At 47.9% G+C, this 21,919-nt stretch overlaps 1 protein-coding gene across 1 annotated transcript in view; it reads left to right on the top strand.

Moving 5' to 3' along the window:
• The window catches only part of prkcz (protein kinase C, zeta), a gene marked incomplete at its 5' end in the record, with an annotated part of 473,324 nt that overhangs the window by 343,413 nt on the left and 107,992 nt on the right, over positions 1 to 21,919 (top strand). The window contains 2 exons of the mRNA XM_084334199.1: positions 2,848 to 2,945; positions 4,188 to 4,274. Coding sequence (XP_084190325.1) covers positions 2,848 to 2,945; positions 4,188 to 4,274 — 185 coding nt within the window. The remainder of the gene's footprint in view (positions 1 to 2,847; positions 2,946 to 4,187; positions 4,275 to 21,919) is intronic.

Here is a 21,919-nt window from a genome sequence, read left to right as displayed (position 1 = left end):
AGAAGAGAAAAAGAAATGTCAACACAGTTTACAACGGTGATTTTACCAGACATACGGCGGAGCCGGCACAAGTCCCATCTGGGCTGCAGCCGACTTGAACATGGATTTTCCGATAACGAACATCCATGCCCACATTTCCTCGTTTAGGGTGTACTTCCACTCAAGTGAAAGATGGGGCCTGCACGGGACAGAGAAGCATCCGCTTGTCCAGAGAATCCTGGGTTCACCTTGTCCTGGTCGCGGCCCACTAGTTGACCATCATGGGCTTCAGACCAAGATCCTCCGCCGTCGCCTAAGAGGCCGAACAGAGGACCCTAATCTGGGGCCGGCTTTCGTAAAAATTGTCAGCTAGCCCCCATAGCACTAACAGACAACTGGCGCTCGCAAGCAAAACATTACTCACCCAGGCTCGAAAACAACCAGTCCCTCACAACAGACGGTGCCTTCCACAGTCCAGCTGCATGGCCGGAGGGCCAAACCCATCCAGCCGCAGCAAAGGAGGACTGCAGTTGGGGAGTATATCAGCGACGCGAGCCCCTAATACGAAAAAAACTGTGGAGATTTAGAATGATCATCATCTTCCAGACACTCCAGTGACGAAGACAATATCGCCGTATTTTCTCGAAAATAGTGAGAGAGAAAATAAAGATATAATGTCAACGTATCTCCTTGTTCTTCTGTTTTCCTTTCTCCAGCTAATACTTTCTTCCTCGCCAAGTGATTGGTATACAGGCACTATATTGTGGATGAAATTTGAGAAGGAGATGAGTGTGTGGCCCCACCCCTGCTTATGTAGGCAGCAGATGGGGGTGTGGTCAGACGGATGTTGGTATGTAAAGGTACATTTTGAAATTTATTCAGTGCATATCCACTGAAGCGAGATTTATGCAACTGATGCTGAGCGGAGCCATAATGAAATAGAACTGTACATATCCCTTACCTACTCTTACTAGTTACGCTGCTAGCCAGTACGACTTACTACCATAGTGTCTTTATACCTGTATCACTGTACATAATAAAACTACAACTCTGTACATACATCTGATTAGCACTATTACTCAGTAGTAATCATTGATATATTTTATAATTGAATCATATGTACATTGTATATTACTATTGCACTTTACTGTTACATTTGCACTCTAGTTGGATGCCAAACTTCTTTTTGTTGGACTGTATTTGTGCTGTATAATGACAATACATTTTAATTTAATCTAATCTAATACTCACTCCACTGTAGACTAGCCATTTTCCTGCAAGAATACTCCCGCCCCTCCCACCTGCCTGTGATTCAATAAATCAATAAAGAAAATTCCCCCGTTGTGTCCCAGAAGAAAACGCTGTCATATTTTGTCACCTACAGCAACCAGTGCCACCATAAACCAGCATAACGTTAAACCACTTGCCAGCATAAGTCTGTCTATGGATTTATATTAAAATAGAAAAACTGACCAGGCGGTCAGGTGGCGTAGCGGAGATTGCGCTCGTCACCAACGCAAGAGGCTGCGGTCTCGACTCCCGGAGTCAGCATTGCTTGAGGCTTGGGCTGATCGCTATACTAACCCGTTTTGGCTGGGTTAGGGGGAGGGCAAGTCATGGGTGGGAATCTGGCGTTGTGGACAGTGACGCCTACAGGTCAGGTCTGGGCGCTTGCTCAGCGGAGGCAGGACTTGAGGAAGGCAGCGTGACCTCCCACGCGTTACGCTTCACCAATGAGAGTCCTCGCTGCCAGGTGAAAAAAGAGTCACTGGCTGTCGCCGCGCATGTCGGAGGAAGCGTGCGGATGACTTCAGGGTTCCCTTGTACCGACCAGTAGGAGAACATGCGCACAACAACCAGGTAGGGGAGGGGGGAATTTCCACAACGACTAAATTGGGACGGGGAGAAAACAGAGAAAAAAATCGGAGAAAGAGAGGGGGAAAAAAATTGAAAAACTGGTTTTAGTTTACCGTGTTCTGCCTAGCTAGCTATATTTCGGGTTGATCATCCATGACCATCCATCCACACTTCAGCTTGAAGTAACATAACGCTATGAATATACGCTGTCAGGCTGTATAACGTTGTTGCCTCGTGGAGCCGTGAACATTAGCAGTCTCTTCCTCATCACCATCACCTCCAGTATTATTTGGTCGTCTTTCCTCCTTGACATCATTCCTACTTATCATCCCTACTGTTTGGCTAGCTAGCAGCTAAAGTTGCTAGGCATGGAGGTTAGGCTTGCAATACACTGGGGGAAACGCTACTATAATACTCTCTCGATATTGAGCGTAATTCCAATCTCAATAACCGTGCATGTAGAAGGTTATTCTAAATTTCTAAATAGGCTACTATCCTGGCTGTTGTAACATGGAGCGAGGAAGAGCTGCTTGGTGTTCTCATGTTTTCCTTTCTATCTCCGGGGAACTGATTTGACTGACACATTATCAGAAGGGGCGGGGGGATTGTGTGTGTGTGTGTGTGTGTGTGTGTGTGTGTGTGTGTGTGTGTGTGTGTGTGTGTGTGTGTGTGTGTGTGTGTGTGTGCGGAGGATCAGACTGTTCTCAGGCTGAGTGACGACTTCTCATCTCATGTGGTCGCTTCTGTATCTCCTTGTTTGTTTTTGTTCACCACATCCCCGGCTCTCGGCAGCTCTCCTATTGATCAGACAGATTGATTGTCAATGCATTATCTATCCCATTCCCCCATTCTCTGTCTCTCCTTGTCTGTCCGTCTCCGTCTACTGTCCCAACGTCTCAACACGCCACGTTCGCTCATCTTCCTTTCTCCTCCCCTTCTCTCTCTCTCTCTCTCTCTCTCTCTCTCTCTCTCTCTCTCTCTCTCTCTCTCTCTCTCTCTCTCTCTCTCTAGGATATCGACTGGGTGCAGACTGAGAAGCATGTGTTCGAGCAAGCGTCCACCAACCCGTTCCTCGTCGGCCTCCACTCCTGTTTCCAGACGGAAAGTCGGTGAGGAAAAAAACACAATCCTGACAGATGGTGGTGCAGTTCCAGCCGAGTCCAGCAGCACGGCTGCATTTAATTCAATTCCCAACGCAAAGGAGCGCATGCGGTAGGGGAGACTGGGGTAAATTGAGCATAGGGGTAAGTTGAGCCACCCCTTGTTTCTAGGAAACCGTAAAAAAAAAAGGGAGCATGTGACCAGAAATGTAGGAGGAAGGCGCCATTTCATGGAGTCTGTGAAGGTAAGAGCCACATGGCTAAAGTGTATGTCCAAAAAAATATTATCAAAACGGTTATGTTCACCCTGATTCTGATTGTCTGTAGGGATTCACAACATTCTGAAATATATGCTGATATATCAGTTAGCAAGAAAACTATAATTGTCTTCATGTAGTGATCCTGAATATGAAAAGTAGCTCAACTTACCCCAACCTTGTACGTACCTCGTGGCTGCATGCGCTCATTGAGCATATATGCGGCTCATTCTCCTCCACGCTCACGTGCGTCGGCTACTTTTGCCAACCCACTGCCCCTAAGGCCTTTCTCTCTCTTCAATGGTTTGAGTTTAAGGCCACACGCACATTGTTATCGATTCAATACCATTCAACGCTGTCCTCTCGCTCAATAGCCTTTCCCCCCCAGATATGTTATTCAGGAGTACATGTCGTAAAAGGAGGAAAATAATTGTAATTGAGCATGATTTATTTAAAAAAAATGTATAGACCGGTCGGACTCAGAACCCACCAAGGCGGTTCTTCTCGCCGATATATACTTATATATATATTATATATATAAAAACTGTATGTTATGGCGTTTTCTCTTTCTTTCTTTCTTTCTTTCTTTCTTTCTTTCTTTCTTTCTTTCTTTCTTTCTTTCTTTCTTTCTTTCTTTCTTTCTTTCTTTCTTTCATTCTTCTTTCTTTCTTTCTTTCTTTCTTTCTTTCTTTCTTTCTTTCTTTCTTTCTTTCTTTCTTTCTTTCTTTCTTTCTTTCTTTCTTTCTTTCTTTCTTTCTTTCTTTCTTTCTTTCTTTCTTTCTTTCTTGAGGAACCATTAAGTGTTGTTTATCTGAAGGCCAGGTCTGTAATTCCTGTCTCTCTCGCCAAGATATTCAATGATACGTTTCTTTACATCTCCTCCATTCATAGCACTCAATGACAGATCTCAAAAGATTCTTTGAAAAAGAACACAATTGGCTCACAGATACTCACTCCAACCCCCTCCATCTCTCTGCTATGCTCTGGTTTCTAGGTTATTTCTTGTGATTGAGTATGTGAATGGCGGGGATCTGATGTTCCATATGCAACGACAACGGAAGCTCCCAGAAGAACATGCGAGGTAAACATCCAAAATGTCACGGGCGTCCTGGTGGATCAGCTGGCTGGGGGGTGGGGGGGGTGTCGTTGTGTGCTCCCAACATCGCAGGGTTTGACTTTGGATACTTTCCATGCTGAAAGTATATTTGTAGTATAAAGTGGGTTCAAAGTACACATATGTACTTTCCTGAGAGTATACAAAACTTGTTAAATATTTTTGGTACTTCTCATCTGCTTTCATGTTCTAATTCAAAGCGCACGCTTAGTAGATGTGTCATCTAAGTACACTTAAAAACAACTGAGACGTGTACCAAACTTAAGTTGTACTATTTTGATAATCAAAAGTAACCGAATATACATCAAAAGTACACTGCCGGTTTATTTCACACATATCCCAAGGCTCTAAACATTCATTTATGTGTGCAAAACATCTCCTCATTTCATTGAGCTGTAATTAACACAACACAATGATTCAGTGTCCTCTGATAACATCACTGGTGGCCATATTCAAACTCATTAACTCTCATACGGTTATCCTATAACCATAGTTATATGAGTAATAGCGGCGCTCTGCGCTGCCTAGTGGAACACATCCTATATCAGTCTAACTACTGAATACATTTCTCCACATGTACACGTGTACACCCATCCGCCTGGCCACACCCCCATCCGCTCCTCTACATAAGCAGGGGTGTGGCCATACTAACAGCTCCTTCCCAAGTCTTTCACCACCGAAGGCGAAGACCATGGGGTCCTCAGGGAGTCCAGCGCAGAGCGCCGCTATTACTCATATGACTATGGTTATAGGATAACCGTATGTTATATGATGTCATAGCTTACGCTCTGCGCTGCCTAGTGGAACACAGGAGCTGAGCAGAGTGGAAGCTCGACAAATGTACCCGCTGAGGCACCCCACAACCATCAGAACCGGGGAGGACCCGAGCCCCCGGACCCCCCTAGTGGAGGACGGGAGGGAATCAGATCCGACTGTGCGAAGAGGGTTTAGCAACTCAACGCGCAGGGTGAGTAGACCGTGGGACTTACCTCCCCACAGAAGAACCCACGACTACACAGGCGCGCAACCCACATGCCACTAGGGAACGAACGGTAAGAAGAAAAAAAAATGTTACAACCCCTAATATCACGGGGTCAAGGTCAAAAACCCAACCCCGTGGCAAGGCCGTAGCAGTGGAGCGCGAATGAGGACCCAGCCCTAGGAAGGGACTGGACCCTCCGGAAAAAGGGGGCCTGGTGAGGCCAACGACGCCGCAGCATCGATACCCCACCAGGCGGTCACTAGTGACACCACCCCCCACATCGCCAGCCTATCGGACAGGGCCCATCCAAGAGCAGACCCTTCCCCCCTACAGCACGCCGCCCTGAAGCACTCAAGAGGCTACACCCCCACAGCGGGACCAGGCAGCGCACCGGGGAGACAACCCCCGAAGTGGTTGATCCCTCAAACCAGGCAACAGGTCAAAAGGACTCGACCTGAGCCTGGAGCACTGCGGACTAGACAGGCTCCAAAGGGGTCTGATGAAAACAGCACCCCGGCGGAAGGGGTGGACGGTATGCTGTGCACCATGTCGCAGCCTCCACAAAAAAAACCCACCCTCTAGAGGGGCCGAGGCAGAGAAGGCTGACACGATTGGCAGACGTCATGAAAGGTGCGGGGGCACACTAAGCAGGCAGACGGGGTCAAGCCCGGCCTAACCCGAGAGTCGACTCCGCTACCAACACACCTGGAAACCAATCACCACCTAACAGGAGGCGGTTGTTCCTATAACCCCCCCAAGAAAAAACACAACTGCGGGTATACACCGGCTATACAGCAGTACAAGTGTTTCAGTTCTCAAGAAGGGGTTAACCCAGGCCAACAGGTCGACGAGAACGAGTCCGGACCTGGGCCCGGCGGACCGGGACATACACAGGGATGCCAGAGGGGTACAAGAACCACCTCCACAGCCCCCTCCCAGCCCCGCCAAGCAGGAGAAGAGAGGGGCGAAAAAAGAATGGAGAAGGACCAGGCTCCTTTAGCACAGCGCAAGGTACAACACAATATGGACCAAGCAATAGTGAAGGATAACACGCAGTGACATAACCATGAACACCTCCATAACATCAAACCCTGCAACGCCCGGGCCAACCCGGCATTTTCCCCCCGAAAAAGCACAAGTCCTTCAGGGTACCAGAACAGCAGATCTGCGCCCCGGCGGACAACGGGTTAACTGACCTGGTCCGGCGCGACCAGAACCAGTCCCGTGTCCTAATCACGGCACCATCCCCAGTCCTAAGAGGGGGGTAGGTACGCGTGTCGATCCAAAACATCACAGAGGGCGCCACCAAGACGGTCAGAACATAAAGCACCACGCCCGGTGGCCCAACCCAAAAGCGTGAGACCCCTCTGCCAATGCCTTGATCTATTCCGTTCCCTCCAAGCCGCCTGGGAGAGCGGCAGGAAGCTGGCCAAGATACAGATATGGGTCCCATATGACGCGTCCGAGGGAAAACACCCCTGTCAACCCTGCCCTGTATGAAAGAGAGGAGACAGGGAACCCCCAGAGAGACTTCCCATGTGAGTAATAATTGAAAAGATATATGTAACATTGCGCTACGTGACCAAGCTCAAGACATATGCAACAGAGCGCAGAGCAGAACTTCTTTTTAAGTTCTCACGCACCGCATAACTCATCTTGACAATAACAGAGGTCCACAACATGGAGCCTGAAAAGAACTCACGGAAGACTCACAACCAATAGAAACGCGCCCAGTGACGTACTCTATGGCGGGGGGAATTCCGTGACCCGCCTGCCCAAATATGGCGTGGGACCTCCCCCCCCCTCCCTACCCTGTGATGCGCTGACCCAGCAGCGTGACAGGAAGCCCAAAGAACAGGAGGTCCAACCCCCTGACCAATCAGAAAAAAAGGGAAGGGAGGGTTTATCAGTTCACCCCCTCATGACCCCTCACCCCTGATACGATGCAATGACAAAGCAGAGCCATGACACCAGTCATAGCGTGCTACATGAAGCGCATGTATACCTGTCAAGGTAACAGCTTCACATAGGCTCATGTGCAAACCTGCCACCTGAATTTTTACACCTTTACCCTAAAGGAAGAAAAAACACAGACCAAGAGAGGGGCCAACGGCCCTGGTACAAGAGCTTACACATGTAACTTCTGTAGGCCAACACCTAACCCAGTTGTGGATCTTAAACGTGAAAACGACACACACAACCCTCCATCACAACAAAAAAGGACAAAAGTACACTCTCACTACTGTAAGAAGAACGTAATTTTTCATGACGAGAGAAGACACAAGTCCTTGATTAAGTACTGGTCACAGGCCTTGCTAAGTCCATATGACAGCGACCAAACAATTTTCAGAAAAAATTATTGCCTCTTTAAGCAAGAGCACAACCCCAGCAGAAGCTGAGGGGTTACACCGTAGCCCCAAAAACATAGTGAAACAACACACATCTTGTAAACAAAATCATGTTTGAGGGGAGGGGGGGCCCAGGGGAAAACCGGGGAAACCCACCCCTCACCACCTTACCCCTGATACGACGCCAATGTGTAGAGTAAGCTTTACATCATGCACGCCAGCACAGCCGAAGACCTTGTTTGAACAGGCACAGCCCTGCTCATGTGTGAAAAAAACTTGCCACTTGTTATTGTCATCACAAGCTGAGAGAGGGACTCATCCCTCGATCACATGCCACTATGCACAGCATTGTAGGGTAACCTAGCCAGTTGTGGGCTCAGCCACATTGTCTAACGTTACATGAACACACACAAACAACAAAAACCCAGTTCATCTTTACTCACGTAAAAAACAACGCTGTTTCTAGGTAGAGAGAAAAGCACAAGCTTTGGCCAACGCTACCCAAGCTATACAAGCGACCAAGACAATTCACACATAGCACATGTCGTATCTCCAAATGTAGTGAAGTAACATATGTTTTGCCTGGAAAAAAACATCATTATTAACAAAACATTTGGGAGGGGAAGGAAGGAAGAGTGGGGTAATATCTTACCTGCACCAAGGAACGCAGGGCGAAAGGCCGCAACACAGGCTGGTCTCCACGTTGATGAAAGGCCTCTCGCTGGCGGGGCAAAAAGAAGCTATGGACGGAGCCTCGCTCCGGCGAGACGCCCCCCTCCTGCAGCCGGTCATGGTGCAGGCCCGACTACATCTTCTGTCAAAGATGATGTCGTAGTCAGAGTGCCAGGGCCTGCTATTCTCACGGCTAATGTCAATGGTTGTAGCACAAGCTAACAGCCAGCTCTAGGCTAACTGATAGCATCAAGCTAACGTTCCCAGCCGAGCGGAAACGGGCAGCTAACGTCGTAGCTAAACAGCTAACTGGCTAACAGTTAGCTCAACCCGGCTAAGAAGCAAGCTAAGCGGCTACCACTGAAAAACTGTACAGCGTGAGAAAAGCAATACAGGCCAACACTTCAGACAGCCGCTGTCTTTCCCTCTTCTCATCCGAAGAGAGAAGGGAAAAAGAAGGCAATACACGTCCCACTACAGAACAGTGTTTACCATATCGGTGCCGGCAACAAGTCCCTCGCGGACTATAGCCGACCTGAGCATGGAGATATTCTCATAATGAAACACCAAGCTCACCTCCCTCGCACCGGGTGCTTTTCATTCTTTTGAAAAAACGAGGCCAGCGCGGCGACAGTGGGTATCCGTTTGTCCAGAGACCCGGGGAATTGAACCGCAGATTCGGAATCACGGTCCCAGGAAAACAAAAGCTCTCGATGAGGAGCTCATGTTAACGTGGGCATCAAACCAGAACCCCCTCCACGCCGCTAAGTGGCAGCGAAAAAGGATACCAGCCTGGAGCCGGACCTTCGTAAGCTGTGTAGTTGTTCCCCCCACAACCAACACACCTGGCGCCCGTGTTGCAAAAACATCACCTGCCCCAGAGAGGCCGCCAGCCCTCACACGGCAGAGCGCCTCCCAAGCAAAGTGTCCAACTGCAGAGCCGGAGGTAATGCCGGCGGGGATTGCTCAGCGACGCGAGCCCCTAATACGAAGCTCCGGTGGAGGACAGAATGATCATCATCTTCTAGACACTCCGGTGGCGAAGACATTATCGCTGTATTTCCTTGAAAAATAGTGAGAGAGAAAACAAAGATATAATGTCAACACAGCTCCTTCTCTTCAACGTAGCTCCTTTCCAACTATTTTGGCACTAAACTCAAGTGGTGTATACAGACACTTGCCGGTGGTGAAAATAAGGAATGAGCTGTTAGTATGGCCACACCCCTGCTTATGTAGAGGAGCGGATAGGGGTGTGGCCAGGCGGATGGGGGTGTACGTGTACATGTGGAGAAATGTATTCAGTAGTTAGACTGATATAGGATGTGTTCCACTAGGCAGCGCAGAGCGTAAGCTATGACGTCATATAACTGTCAAACTAACTGTGTGCAAAACCGTTTAGAGCCTTGGGATACAGGTATGTGTGAGATTATGTAAAGAATTCATTGCAGTTGTTTTTCATTGAAGTACCCCTTTAAATGGTTTCAATTTAACACAACTTTAGTATACTATAATTCTTAAAAAAGAAATGCATTCTAATAGAACACGAATGAGCAGAGTGAGTTCTGGCAAGACACTCAGCTGATGCTCCATCGTCCCACCTACATTGATTTGGCGGCCTATTTGAAGGGATACTTCACTGAAAAACAACACTGATTTATTTAGCACAGGGGTCTCAAACTCAATTTACCTGGGGGCCGCTGGAGGTAGAGTCTGGGTGAGGCTGGGCCGCATCAAATATTCCACACAAAAAGGGTTTCAAGTATTTTTTTTAAATGTTTATGGAAATGTATGGTTGAAACATGCAAACGTTCAAACGCACACACACTAATAAGTATTGGAGGCTTTTAACCAGGGCCAGACTGGGGAAATCATTCAGGCCAGGAAATATAGTGCGAAATATAGCCCCAGTCAGGCCACTTTTTAAGCAGGGGGTCTGGGGGTCCCCCACCAGGAGATTTTGTGTTACAAAGACTTCATTTCCTGCATTCTGGTGCAGGAATTGTTTTATTTGTACCCTTTAAATGCCAGTGTTTGTGATGACATGACTGAAAAAGAAAAAAAAAAATCTTTTTTTGGGAATTTTTTTTTTTTTTTTGGAAATCATCTGGGGGGGCCGCAAAATATCATCCAGCGGGCCGCAATTGGCCTGCGGGTCGCGAGTTTGAGACCCCTGATTTAGCACATAACCTCACACATATCCCAAGGCTCTAAACTGTTTTGCACACATTAATTTAGTTTGAGAGTTAATGAGTTTGAATATGGCCACCAGTGATCAGAGGACACTACTAAACTAACTCAAATGAATGTGTGCAAAACACTTTACCCTTGGGATATGTGAGAGATTTTGTGCAAAATAAATTTGTGAGCCCCTTTTAAACCTTCCCTTTCACACACACTCTGTACGCTAAAGTGTTGCTGCACACTCGGTACCTGCAACCACCACCACCACCACCACCACCACAACAACAACAACAACAACAACAACAACAACAACAACAACAACAACAACAATAACAACAACAACAGTGAAACAGTAACTTTTCAGGTATAGATTCCTAGTGGCAAACAGTGGGTCTCATTCACCAACAGACTTAAGACAAAAGATCAGAACAAAATTTGTCATAGCTCCACCCCTTGTGCATCCCTAGCAATGGTGGAGCTCACTGGGCTTAAGAGATGAAATGATACATCATGTTTAAAGCCATATAATTTTAACTGTTTACTATTTTTAAAACATTTTTCTACCCATGATTAACAGTAATAGCATAATCTCAATATATCTCTCAACAGATTACTCATATTTATGAATTATAACCACTCAAACCTGTGTTTGTTTGATACAACGTGTTTTTTCATCGAAAAAACGGATAAATGTTGTTTTTTACCATATTTATCATTTTTTTTTTGATAAATTACATTTAGAAATATCTCGACGAAATACCTCTGAATACGAATCAAAAAAAATATTAAAGATTCGATGACTAGTTCGGCCAGAAACGGCGTTGAGGCGAAACGTTACAACGTTTTTTCTCATCGAAAAAAACGGATGAATGTTGTTTTTTACCATATTTCTCATATTTTTCTTTGATAAATTACATTTAGAAATATCTCGACGAAATACCTCTGAATACGAATCAAAAAAAATATTAAAGATTCGATGACTAGTTCGGCCAGAAACGGCTTTGAGGCGAAACGTTACTAAGCGCTCAACTTACCCAAATCTGGTGCGGGGGGTTCCAAGTTGTTCGCTGTTGGGAAGAGAACCAGACTTGCTCCGTGCAGTACACTTCCTCGTTGGCGCGCGCCGGCTTTGGGGGGCTTGTATTTCGGCGTATGGCGCGCTGTCGACTGCGCGGTCCGGTTCGTCTCTGGTTCTGTCTCAGAAAATCCACACAAAATGCTCACACACACACTCAAAATATTTAAAAAAAGTAGAAAAAGGGACCAGGGGTACACAAGGGAAGAAATTGTTGGGCCGATTTTGGGATTCACAAACGGGGTCTTCTCAGGGATTTGCTCTTAGCTAAGAGCAGGATTTAGGAGAGCTGAAGAGCAGTCGTAAATCGGACAGACTGTGTTCCGTGTTCTTAACTCACCCCATCTGTACTGCCTGGCGCCAGCTCTTTTTTTTTTACCATTTTCTCTATGGAGACAATAGTATGGCTCATTTGACAAACACTATTTATAGTCCAACATGTAAAAAAGTGTTTGTTTCTACATACCCTCGTTCGTTCACAATCCCAAGATAAACATTGCCCTGTTTCAAAATAATCCAGGCTGGTTTTCTAGATTGTGAGAAAGTGTGTTTTGTGCAGCGTATGCACAAATCTTACGGCTGCTCGCTTGAAACCTATATTATTGCCAGGTCAAAGGTAAACACATGACCTTGTTTCTTCACAAAGCCGGTGGGGGGGGTTGTTTATCCAACGCTGCGATCATATAAACGCATGTTTGATGATGGAGTTTCGGTAAATTACACGTAAAATAGACGTTACCTTTGGTTTAGAGGTACTCCATTTCTCACTTCGAGTCCAAAAGTGTCTTGAATCAGAACAGGATCAATGCATATAACGTTAGGTAGCCCTCATCCGTCTTCTTCATCCGCTCGGGCCAGACTATATACGGAGCCGAATAGGTTTCCTCATCGCTCGGTTTGATTATATATTTTTTTTATGTTTTACCAGTAGTGCTTAGTCCAACATAGTCTGGTGGAAACACACCTTATCGTCCATAATCATCATCCATATAATCCATTTAGTCTTTTTCATAATATCCAATAGTTCGCTCTAAGCGATCGCGATTGTCGAACGTTTCCTGCTCACTGCTGCTCACAACGATGAATGAACGGACTTAAGACAAAAAATTCGCTCTTAGGGCCATTTAAGACATCTTAGATTTTGGGATTTGCCAACCGTCCCTAAGCTTGGATTCGGCTTTATTTGGGAGGAATCATAGTGATTCCTTCATGTCAACTCTACAGGCCTCCTTGGAATTAATTAATCATAATTTAAATAAATATGATTGACAATATTTGTACGATAGAAAATTACGCATTTGATGTCGGAAAAATAAATTAAATCCAAGCTTAGGGACGGTTGGGGAATCCCAAAATCTAAGATGTCTATACTTCTATGGCAGCAACTTAAACTGGAAGGAAATTACAGTGATACACTAGAAAAGGCCCTTTCTAGGTCTATTCAAGGTGTGTGTGTGTGTGTGTGTGTGTGTGTGTGTGTTTTTGATTGAATTGATTGAAATGTTTTGTCTTAAGTCCGTTGGAGAATGAGACCCAATGTTGGTGAATGAGGTCCAGTGTCCCAGGGACCCGATTCTCCTCTGAGGACAGTGTGTTTATTCAGTTAGGAAAATACACCCTCAAAATCTTTTCCCTTCTCCGACTCTCCCAAAAGTACATAGTACACCTTTAAAAACTCATATTTACCTGTCGTTAGTATCAAGAGCTCAGTCAATCAAGTAGAGAATGAAAACATGTCTCCATTTCTTTTACCTCAGCAAAACATAATGAGTGCCCATAATTCATCACGCCCGTCTATGTGCGGGGCGCTCCGCCTGCGGCGCTCATAAACGTTGGATCAAAGACGAGGTACGGTAATTTAGAGAGGCACCAGTAGGGCCCCGTATCCGCCCGCTCGATCTGTATTCCTGAGACCCCGGCTCCCCGTATGCAAAGCAGCATGTTAATCACCCGTAATAAGCACACATATTCATGAGCGGCGCTCCTAGAGAGCACCGGGCGTGTTCACCCTGCATTGAGGGGCTTGGTGGGGCTGTGGACAAGACAGCTTGCCAGTCTAGATGCTAGCCCTGGCATTCTCAAGTCAGAAATTATTACATAATTATCATCCAACCTGTTCTTCTCCGAGCGCGTAGTCCCCTCCTGCTTCAAGTCATCCAACCTGTTCTTCTCCGAGCGTGTAGTCCCCTCCTGCTTCAAGTCATCCAACCTGTTCTTCTCAGAGCGTGTAGTCCTCCACCATCGTGTTCTTCAAAAAGTGTACAGCCTGTGGAAGACTGTGATCAGAGACTGGGAAATATTTGTATTATTATTATTACCAGCTTAAAGGAACACGCCAAGATTATGGGAAATGGGGCGTTGGGTAGGGGGGGGGGGGGGCACTGTACACTGTACATTGGAATACTGACAAAGCCATACTTGGTCTTTACTGTACAACTGGGTTAGGACATTTGTAGGGGCCAGTTTCGAATTGCAGTCTCCCGTAGGTGTTCTTTGAGTGTTTTCGAAAGTGGGTAGTGATTCACATTCCTGTGTGTGTGTGTGTGTGTGTGTGTGTGTGTGTGTGTGTGTGTGTGTGTGTGTGTGTGTGTGTGTGTGTGTGTGTGCGTGCGTGTGTGTGTGCGCGCACGCGTGTGTGTGTGCACGTGCGTGTCTTTTCTCTCTTATGGATTCACACTACTCAGACAGATATGTTGCCAGGGGTAATATAGGCTTATCTGCTTGAGACAGAGCACATACAATCTACCCACATGGAACAGAGAATGGGGGGAGGAGGGGAGGAAGTGGGGTTAGGGTGGTTGACTAACCAGAGAGACTGAACCAAAAATGGCACCACTGCATCTCATCAAGCCAAGACAAGCCAGAAATGTAAATGTTGGAATATTGGAATATCTGGAAACTCCTTCATGGAACCAAGCCTTTTGGTCAATAGAAATTAATATAATATTTTTTTATTGAACATGAATATGACTGAATATTGCATGTGTATTGTTGCATTTTAGATTCTCCATGGTCTCTTCCATAATCCATCCAATCAAGTCAAACATATTTGGTTAAATACATAAAAAAAAAGAAAATAATCACAAGTTGCACCTGCAAGGTGTGTGAACGATTTGGAAAGAAATATCTATTTGCAATCATTTTGACTGATATTGCAATTGCAATATAAGATAAGCTGAGATACGATACGATAAGATAAGATATTCCTTCATGAATCCCCTTGGGAAAATTTGGGCATCATAGCAGCATGGGGTAGTGGGGAGAGGAGGTACATGTATGGGCAGGGTAATAGAAGAAATACATAAATATAAGCAATCAAATCAAATTTTTATATAAAAATATGAGAAAACATATTTCAGTGTAAACAAAGGTGCAGATGAGGGTTTGTATGCCCTATCGGTTATAATAAATGTTACAATATACATGCATTAGTGTAACTGAGGGGTACAATTCCCTGACTGTATTACTAGATATGATACTTACTACCACTACCTTTGTACTTAATATTCGGCCACCCAGTACTCGGCATAAATATATTATGATGAACACTGTCACGTAGATGAAACGGATCCAACACAAATGTACGAATTAGAAATAGGTCTTTATTTCTACACAGCGATGGGGTGTAGAGCAAGCACTTAATCAAATCAATCACATTTATGAATGGGAATTAGTATGCACTTTTATGGCAAGAGTATTCGTCGGTATATCAATAGAGAATGTCCAATCTCTGAAGGCGCAGGTGGTACATATACGACCTGGAATAGTTAAGGAATAATAGCAATGATACTTTAATGATTATAGAACTGGATACACTAGGGGGGAATTCCGGTCGCTTGTAAGGCAACTGGAGAAGGGGGGGGGGGGGGTAGAGTCTGGCTGTATCCGTCTGGCCGAGGGTATCCTGGGAGAACCCACGGTTGTGCGGCTCGGTGCCTCAGCGATCCTCGATCCACAGATGAAAGCAGTTGGACTCTCTGTGGGCCGGCTTCCTTCGGTCCACGATGGAGAGACGTGAAGCGACCTCGTCGTGTAGAGCGTCTCCTCACCTGTCGTCCTCTCCGGGGGGGGGGTTTCCAACACACGGCAGTGTTGGTCTTTATCCATAGAATAATCACTGTATACAAAGCATAATCCGTGCCTGGGAAGGCGGGCTGTCGTCGGTAGAATAATCCGGTATGCAGGTCCACTCGCTCGTCGGCTCTGGGGCTCCTCGGGTGCAGCCTCACATGGGGTCGGCCACCCTGGATAAGCAGCCAGTTCTCTGCCCGAAACGATGGGGTACTGACTACGATAGTATTCTCACCGCACGAAGCACTACATATGAATAGACTATTATTAGCTTAATAGACTACGTCCAACTCGACGATATAGTGCCAAATATGACTATTCAAATATTAATATACACGATGTCTCAATACCGATGGTAGGCCGAACTTGGCCTTACTCCCACACGTGGCGTCGCGGGGAGGCTTTACGTCTGTCACTCTATTGGAGGGTAAGAAACTGGACTAAAAAGGAAGTCCTACTTTAGTAGCGCAGTATATATACGCACTATGAACAAATAGTACCGTTAGTGGTGCGGTAGCCAGATTCCTACGCGGAACTAGGACTTGTTCGTACATGTTGAGCGGTACGTTTGAACTGGGTCTGGGGGGTATGGCAGCCTGGCACCAAGGTCTCGACCAATAGTAGAATGGAGACTATTATGGGATGTTCAGTAGGCTAGAATGGATATTCAATGCATATTGTACAAGGAATATACAAGGGATATCAGGGAATATTAGAGAATATACAAATACAATTAAATATATATATATAAATAAATATATATATTCGGTTTAATCTGGCCCTTCACAACAGCCACCCCCTGATTGGTCCCAGACCTAATCAGTTAAGCAGAGACAGATTAATCGCGTTGTCTATTTACACATAAGGGTTTGCTGTAGGGGTCAGTCAACTTCACAAAGTCATATGGTTATAGGGTCATGGTCATCATCGATTGTGTCTGGGAGTCGGGGCAGTTCTATGAGCCTCGCCACGGGACGGGTGTAAGTGCGACCCTGGACAAGCACTTCAGCTGCTCGGACCTTGCCGTCGGCACCGGTGATCACTTTGCTTACGCGGCCGGCCGGCCACATAGCTCTGGGTAGTGATTGATCAATAATCATGACGACCGTTCCTTCTGTCAAATTGTCTCTCTCCTTTACCCACTTCTGGCGGGTCTGTAGAGACGGTAGGTAGTGCAGTAGGAATGTCCTTTGTTGTGCACTCTCTATGGTAGTGCAATCATCTATGTTGGGGTCTGCGGAGATAACAGTGCTCAATCCACAGAACACAGGCTTCTTATTCTCAGCCTCCTCCTGACTGGCTTCCCTCGGGATAGGCGTGGGCCACTCTCCTTCCGGGAGCTTTAGGAATGCTGGGCCGTCACTGTAGACATTGCGACGGGTGAGGTCATCTAGGGGCATTCCCCGGGTGATGACGTCAGCTGGGTTCTGTTTTGTATCAACGTAGCGCCACTCTGTTTCTCCGGTTAACTCTTCGGTTAAGTCTTGAATCTCGGTGACTCTGACTCCCACGAAGACTTTGTACTTGCATGAGTCCGATTTGATCCAGGCGAGTACTGTCGTGGAATCTGACCACAGGATTGTTCTAGACACCGGTATGGTGAGCTCACGTTGGATGAGCGTGGCTAGGTGCGCTCCGGCTAGGGCTGCGCAGAGCTCTAGACGTGGGATAGATTGTTGCTTGCGTGGGGCTATTCTCGAGCGGGCGAGAACAAATGCTGTGTAGATCTCTCCCCCCTCTTCTTGGGCCCGCAAGTAGGCTACTGATCCGTATGCGACCTCTGAGGCGTCACTGAAGACGAGTAAGTCCATTTTACATGTCTCTGGCCTCACCGTGGGTGGGAAGTAGCTTCGGCGCATATTAACGCCTGGGAGTGAGTGGAGCTCCATCTCCCACTCTCTCCAGGTGGATGCAAGGTGTGCGGGAATGGGGTCGTCCCAGCCCTGGTCCTTGTCCCACAATGCTCGTACAATCATTTTTGCCCTGGTGGTGTACGGTAGAATACATCCTAGCGGGTCATATTGTCGGGCGAGTGTTGTGTACACACTCCGTCTGGTGGTCGGCGCCGCCGCCGGCCTTCCCTGCTCCGTAGTCAGGGGCTTGTGTCTGTAGTGAAGCGAATCTGTTTTGAATCGCCACACCAATCCCAGGGTCATCTCCTGGGCTTCTCCCGGGATTGTAGCCATCCAGGTCTCGCTGCTGGCTGCCTTGTCCTCGGAGGAGAGGCTGCGCAGTACTTGCGGATCGCTGCTGGCCCACTGCCTGAGATCAAAGCCGCCTTTGATCAATGAGGCGCGGAGTTTAATCAGGAGAGCCTCGGCTTCTTCCTGGGTTGAAAGGCTTTGTAGACAGTTGTCTACGTAGAAGCTGTTCTTTACGCTGTGTCGGACCTCTTCGTCCGCTGCTGGGTCCTCTGCTACATGTTTCTGTAGTGCAAATGTAGCACAGCAGGGGCTGCACGTCGTTCCGAAGGGGAGGACTTCCCATTGGTAGATGGCTGGGTGCTCATCTCCTGGCTTCTCTCTCCATAGGAACCGTAACAGGGGCTTGTCCTCCTCTACTAATCTCACCTGCAGGAACATTCCTTTAATGTCCCCGCTGATGGCCACCTTTTCCTGGCGGAAGCGGAGTAGAACGCCGAGTAGGGAGGGGCCGAGTGTGGGACCGGGCAGTAACTCTTTATTCAGATTTTGGGATCCGATCTGGTAGCTGCAGTTAAATACTATGCGGTCTTTACCGTTGTGATGGACCTTGTGGTGAGGCACGTACCACGATTCAGTGGTCTGGTCAGCCTCTTTAATGTCCATCTTTGTGACGTGTCCCGCTGTGATGAGCTTCTCAATCTCGGCGCGGTATACACTCTCTTGGGCGGGGTTCTTGGCTAAGCGCCGCTCCGTGTTCAGCAGGTACCGTTCTGTGGCGTCTGTCTTGGCGTGGAAAGTAGGCATTCCTTCTCGCCGCAGGAGTGGCGTGGCGTATCTCAACACGCCGTTGACCGGGACTCTCTTGGTCCCTGTCTCGAGGAGGTGAATGGCGTAAATGTCATCTTTAGAGCGAATGTCTTTCTTTCCGTTCTTAAAGGGCATTTGTTCCAAGGTCCATAACCGCTCTACGTGTTGCAGGAGTGCGGTTTCTCCCTCTGTGACTCGGGAGTGGAGACATCTAGTGGCTGTACTTTGGTTGAGAGATTTGGCGAGCGGGCCTTGGAGAGTCCATCCCAAACGGGTCTCGACTGCTGCAGGACAGCCTCGGGGTCCGGTATGAACCCGGTCTATCGGGACAATGAGGTCTGCATGGTCGGAGCCTATCAACAGGGTCGGCATAGCATTGTCTATGAGCGGGATCGGTAACTTGCGCAGATGTGCATATTTCTCCATCAGCTTGGCGACGGGGTATGTGTACCGCGACAGTCCTATTTCTTGGCTGGTGAAAGCGTCTGTAATCTGGTACCGTCGCTCAGGCTGGCCGCTTGCTGCGATAGAGAATGAGACATTCTCGCCCTTTATCGTCTTCAAATCTCGTCTTATTGTCCGAATTGTCATTTGGGTTTCGCTTCCCCGCAGCCCTAGCTGGGCCGCAGCGGAGGCGAGCAGAAGGGTCTTCTCTGACCCGTCATCGAGGACGGCGTAAGTGTCCAGGACTTTATTCTGGTAGCTTAGTGTCACACGCACTACTTTTAGGAGTACTCGGGCTCCACTGCTGCTGGCGGGATCGATGTACATGACGCTCGCTTTGCTGCTGGATGGTGCGGGTGAAGGGCGCCGTCTGTCACTGTTGTGAAGTATGTCCAGATGGGCTCCATCGCACTTGGTGCACCTTTTCTTTAAGCGGCATTCGGCTGCCATGTGTGAGCGCGCACAGCGAAAACAGCGCTTGTTGGACTTTATCCATTGACTTGCTTCCTCCGCGTTCAGCTTGGGGAAGGAGTCACATTGCGCTAGCCAGTGTTCTTTCTCACAGTAGGGGCACACTATCTTCCACTTCTCCGTTCTGGAGAGGGTACTGTGGCTCCTGCTGCTCGGTACTGACTCCGATTGGTGCATCACAGTCACCGATCTTCTTCCATCATTTAGTCGTCTGGTTCCTTCTCTGGAGCCAGGGGTGCTCCGTCCGAATGTATCTAGCCGTAGGCTGCTGACTTCTCTCGCCAGGAAGTCTGCTAGATCGAGGAGGTTCGGTTCGGGGCCATTCGGGTCTCGGTGGTCTCTCTGCCGCCTAAAACGCTCCTGTCGAGCGGGCGGCAGCTTCTCCAAGATCCTTTCCACATTTGAGTTGGCGTAAAGTTCATGCCTCCCCTTCTCTCTCTGCGCTCCCAACATCCCTACCAGGGACTGCACTCTGATGGACAGGTCGTCCAGTGCTCGATTGTCTATTGCTGGGGGTAAGCGGTCGATGTGTCGGATCTCCTGGATCACGTAATCCCATATGCGCCCATACCTCTGGTCCAATGCTACCAGCGCTGCTGTGTATGGGGTGGTGGAAGTCGCGTAGGCGAGCGCTATATTATGTGCGCGGGGTACCTTTAAGTGCTTCAGTAGGATGGCGTATTTATGGCGTTCATCCAATACATCCACCAACATGGTCTCCAGACACATGCGGAGTTCTGTATACTGGGCCCGGTTCTCTTGGGTGAAGTCGGGTACCATAGGCGTGCCAATGTATGACGCTGACTGTGGATACATCGGCGAGCGTTGGGGGAGAGGCCTCCTAGGCGAGTCTCCTCCCGCTCCTTGGTATGGGCTGGTACCGGCAGTGTACCATGGCCCGCTTGTCCAGGTGCTGTTCCTCGGTGCGGGTCGTGCGTCGTGCTCACCCGTGTATAGAGTCGGGGGTCTGTAGCGCAGCTCCGCGGGAGTATAGCCTGGGCTGTACCGGACCTCCTGGTCCGGTAGAGTACTGTGCTGTCGTCGGGCGTGGTTCTCCTCCTCTTCCTCTTCGTCTTCAGTTAGGTCATCCAGTGCTTGTAGTCTCTGGTTTAGCCTCTCCACAGGATATGCTGCTCCTTCCCGGTTGCTAGGTCTCGCTTGGACCGGTGGGGGGAGGTGGTCTGTGGGGGGTATAGACCTCGTCTGTTGGTCAAGTTCAGGGTTGTTTACTCGGCTAGGGGATGCCGCCCTGGAGGTGTGTCTAGACGAGTTCCTGGAGCCTCTGGCGGAGGGAGAGGGTGTTGTCCGTCTGATCAGCTGTTCTATTAGTTGCGCTTGCTGTCTGTCGCGCTCTGCGTCCCGTAGAGCACCAGCAGCTGCTCGCTGGCTGTCTGCTCGGTCTCGGGCCACATTCTCTTCCCTCTGAATGCGTCTTATTTCTAGACGTATATGCTCTTCTTCGCTCCGCTGCTGGATCTGCAGTCGGTCGCGTTCAGCAGCGGCGTTCAGGCTGATGAGGAAGGCCTGCTGTAGGGTCCTCTCTGCCTCGCTGGGAGAAGGCGGTTGTATAGGGGAGCCTTCCCTCGGGGTACTCCTTGCGGAGCCTTGGAGCTCTATCTCCACGGTGCTCTCCCCGTCTTCTTCCGTGCCGAGTTCTCTCTCGGTAGCGTTGTATTCCTCCCGGGACTCATCGGGGACTACTTCTTCAGTACTGGCGGGGTGTGAAGTCATGTCTGGTTCCCACTGGTCCCCACCGTGAACTTGGTCAGTTACATTAGAACCCGTAGGGGCCTCTATGGTCGGGGTAGTCTGGGCGTTGGGGTTAGACATACTTTTACTTTCTAGTTTTACCGCGTTTACTGTTAGTAGAAGACTAGGTTGTTGACTGACAGCGTAAGCCTCTAAGTACTGAGGGAGCCGTCGTTCGCGCTGCGGGCGTTGGTTAGGAGGATCGTTTCGTGGAGTGTTCATCATAGGCCATTTCAATATTAATAACACTATATTAATATTACGCTAATTACCATCCGGCTCGAAGGACCAATTGTAACTGAGGGGTACAATTCCCTGACTGTATTACTAGATATGATACTTACTACCACTACCTTTGTACTTAATATTCGGCCACCCAGTACTCGGCATAAATATATTATGATGAACACTGTCACGTAGATGAAACGGATCCAACACAAATGTACGAATTAGAAATAGGTCTTTATTTCTACACAGCGATGGGGTGTAGAGCAAGCACTTAATCAAATCAATCACATTTATGAATGGGAATTAGTATGCACTTTTATGGCAAGAGTATTCGTCGGTATATCAATAGAGAATGTCCAATCTCTGAAGGCGCAGGTGGTACATATACGACCTGGAATAGTTAAGGAATAATAGCAATGATACTTTAATGATTATAAGAC

The sequence above is a fragment of the Notolepis coatsorum genome (assembly GCF_963971535.1).
Source record: "Notolepis coatsorum genome assembly, chromosome: 17".
In the NCBI taxonomy this organism is placed as follows: domain Eukaryota; kingdom Metazoa; phylum Chordata; class Actinopteri; order Aulopiformes; family Paralepididae; genus Notolepis; species Notolepis coatsorum.
This window is presented reverse-complemented; position numbering and strand designations above follow the sequence as displayed.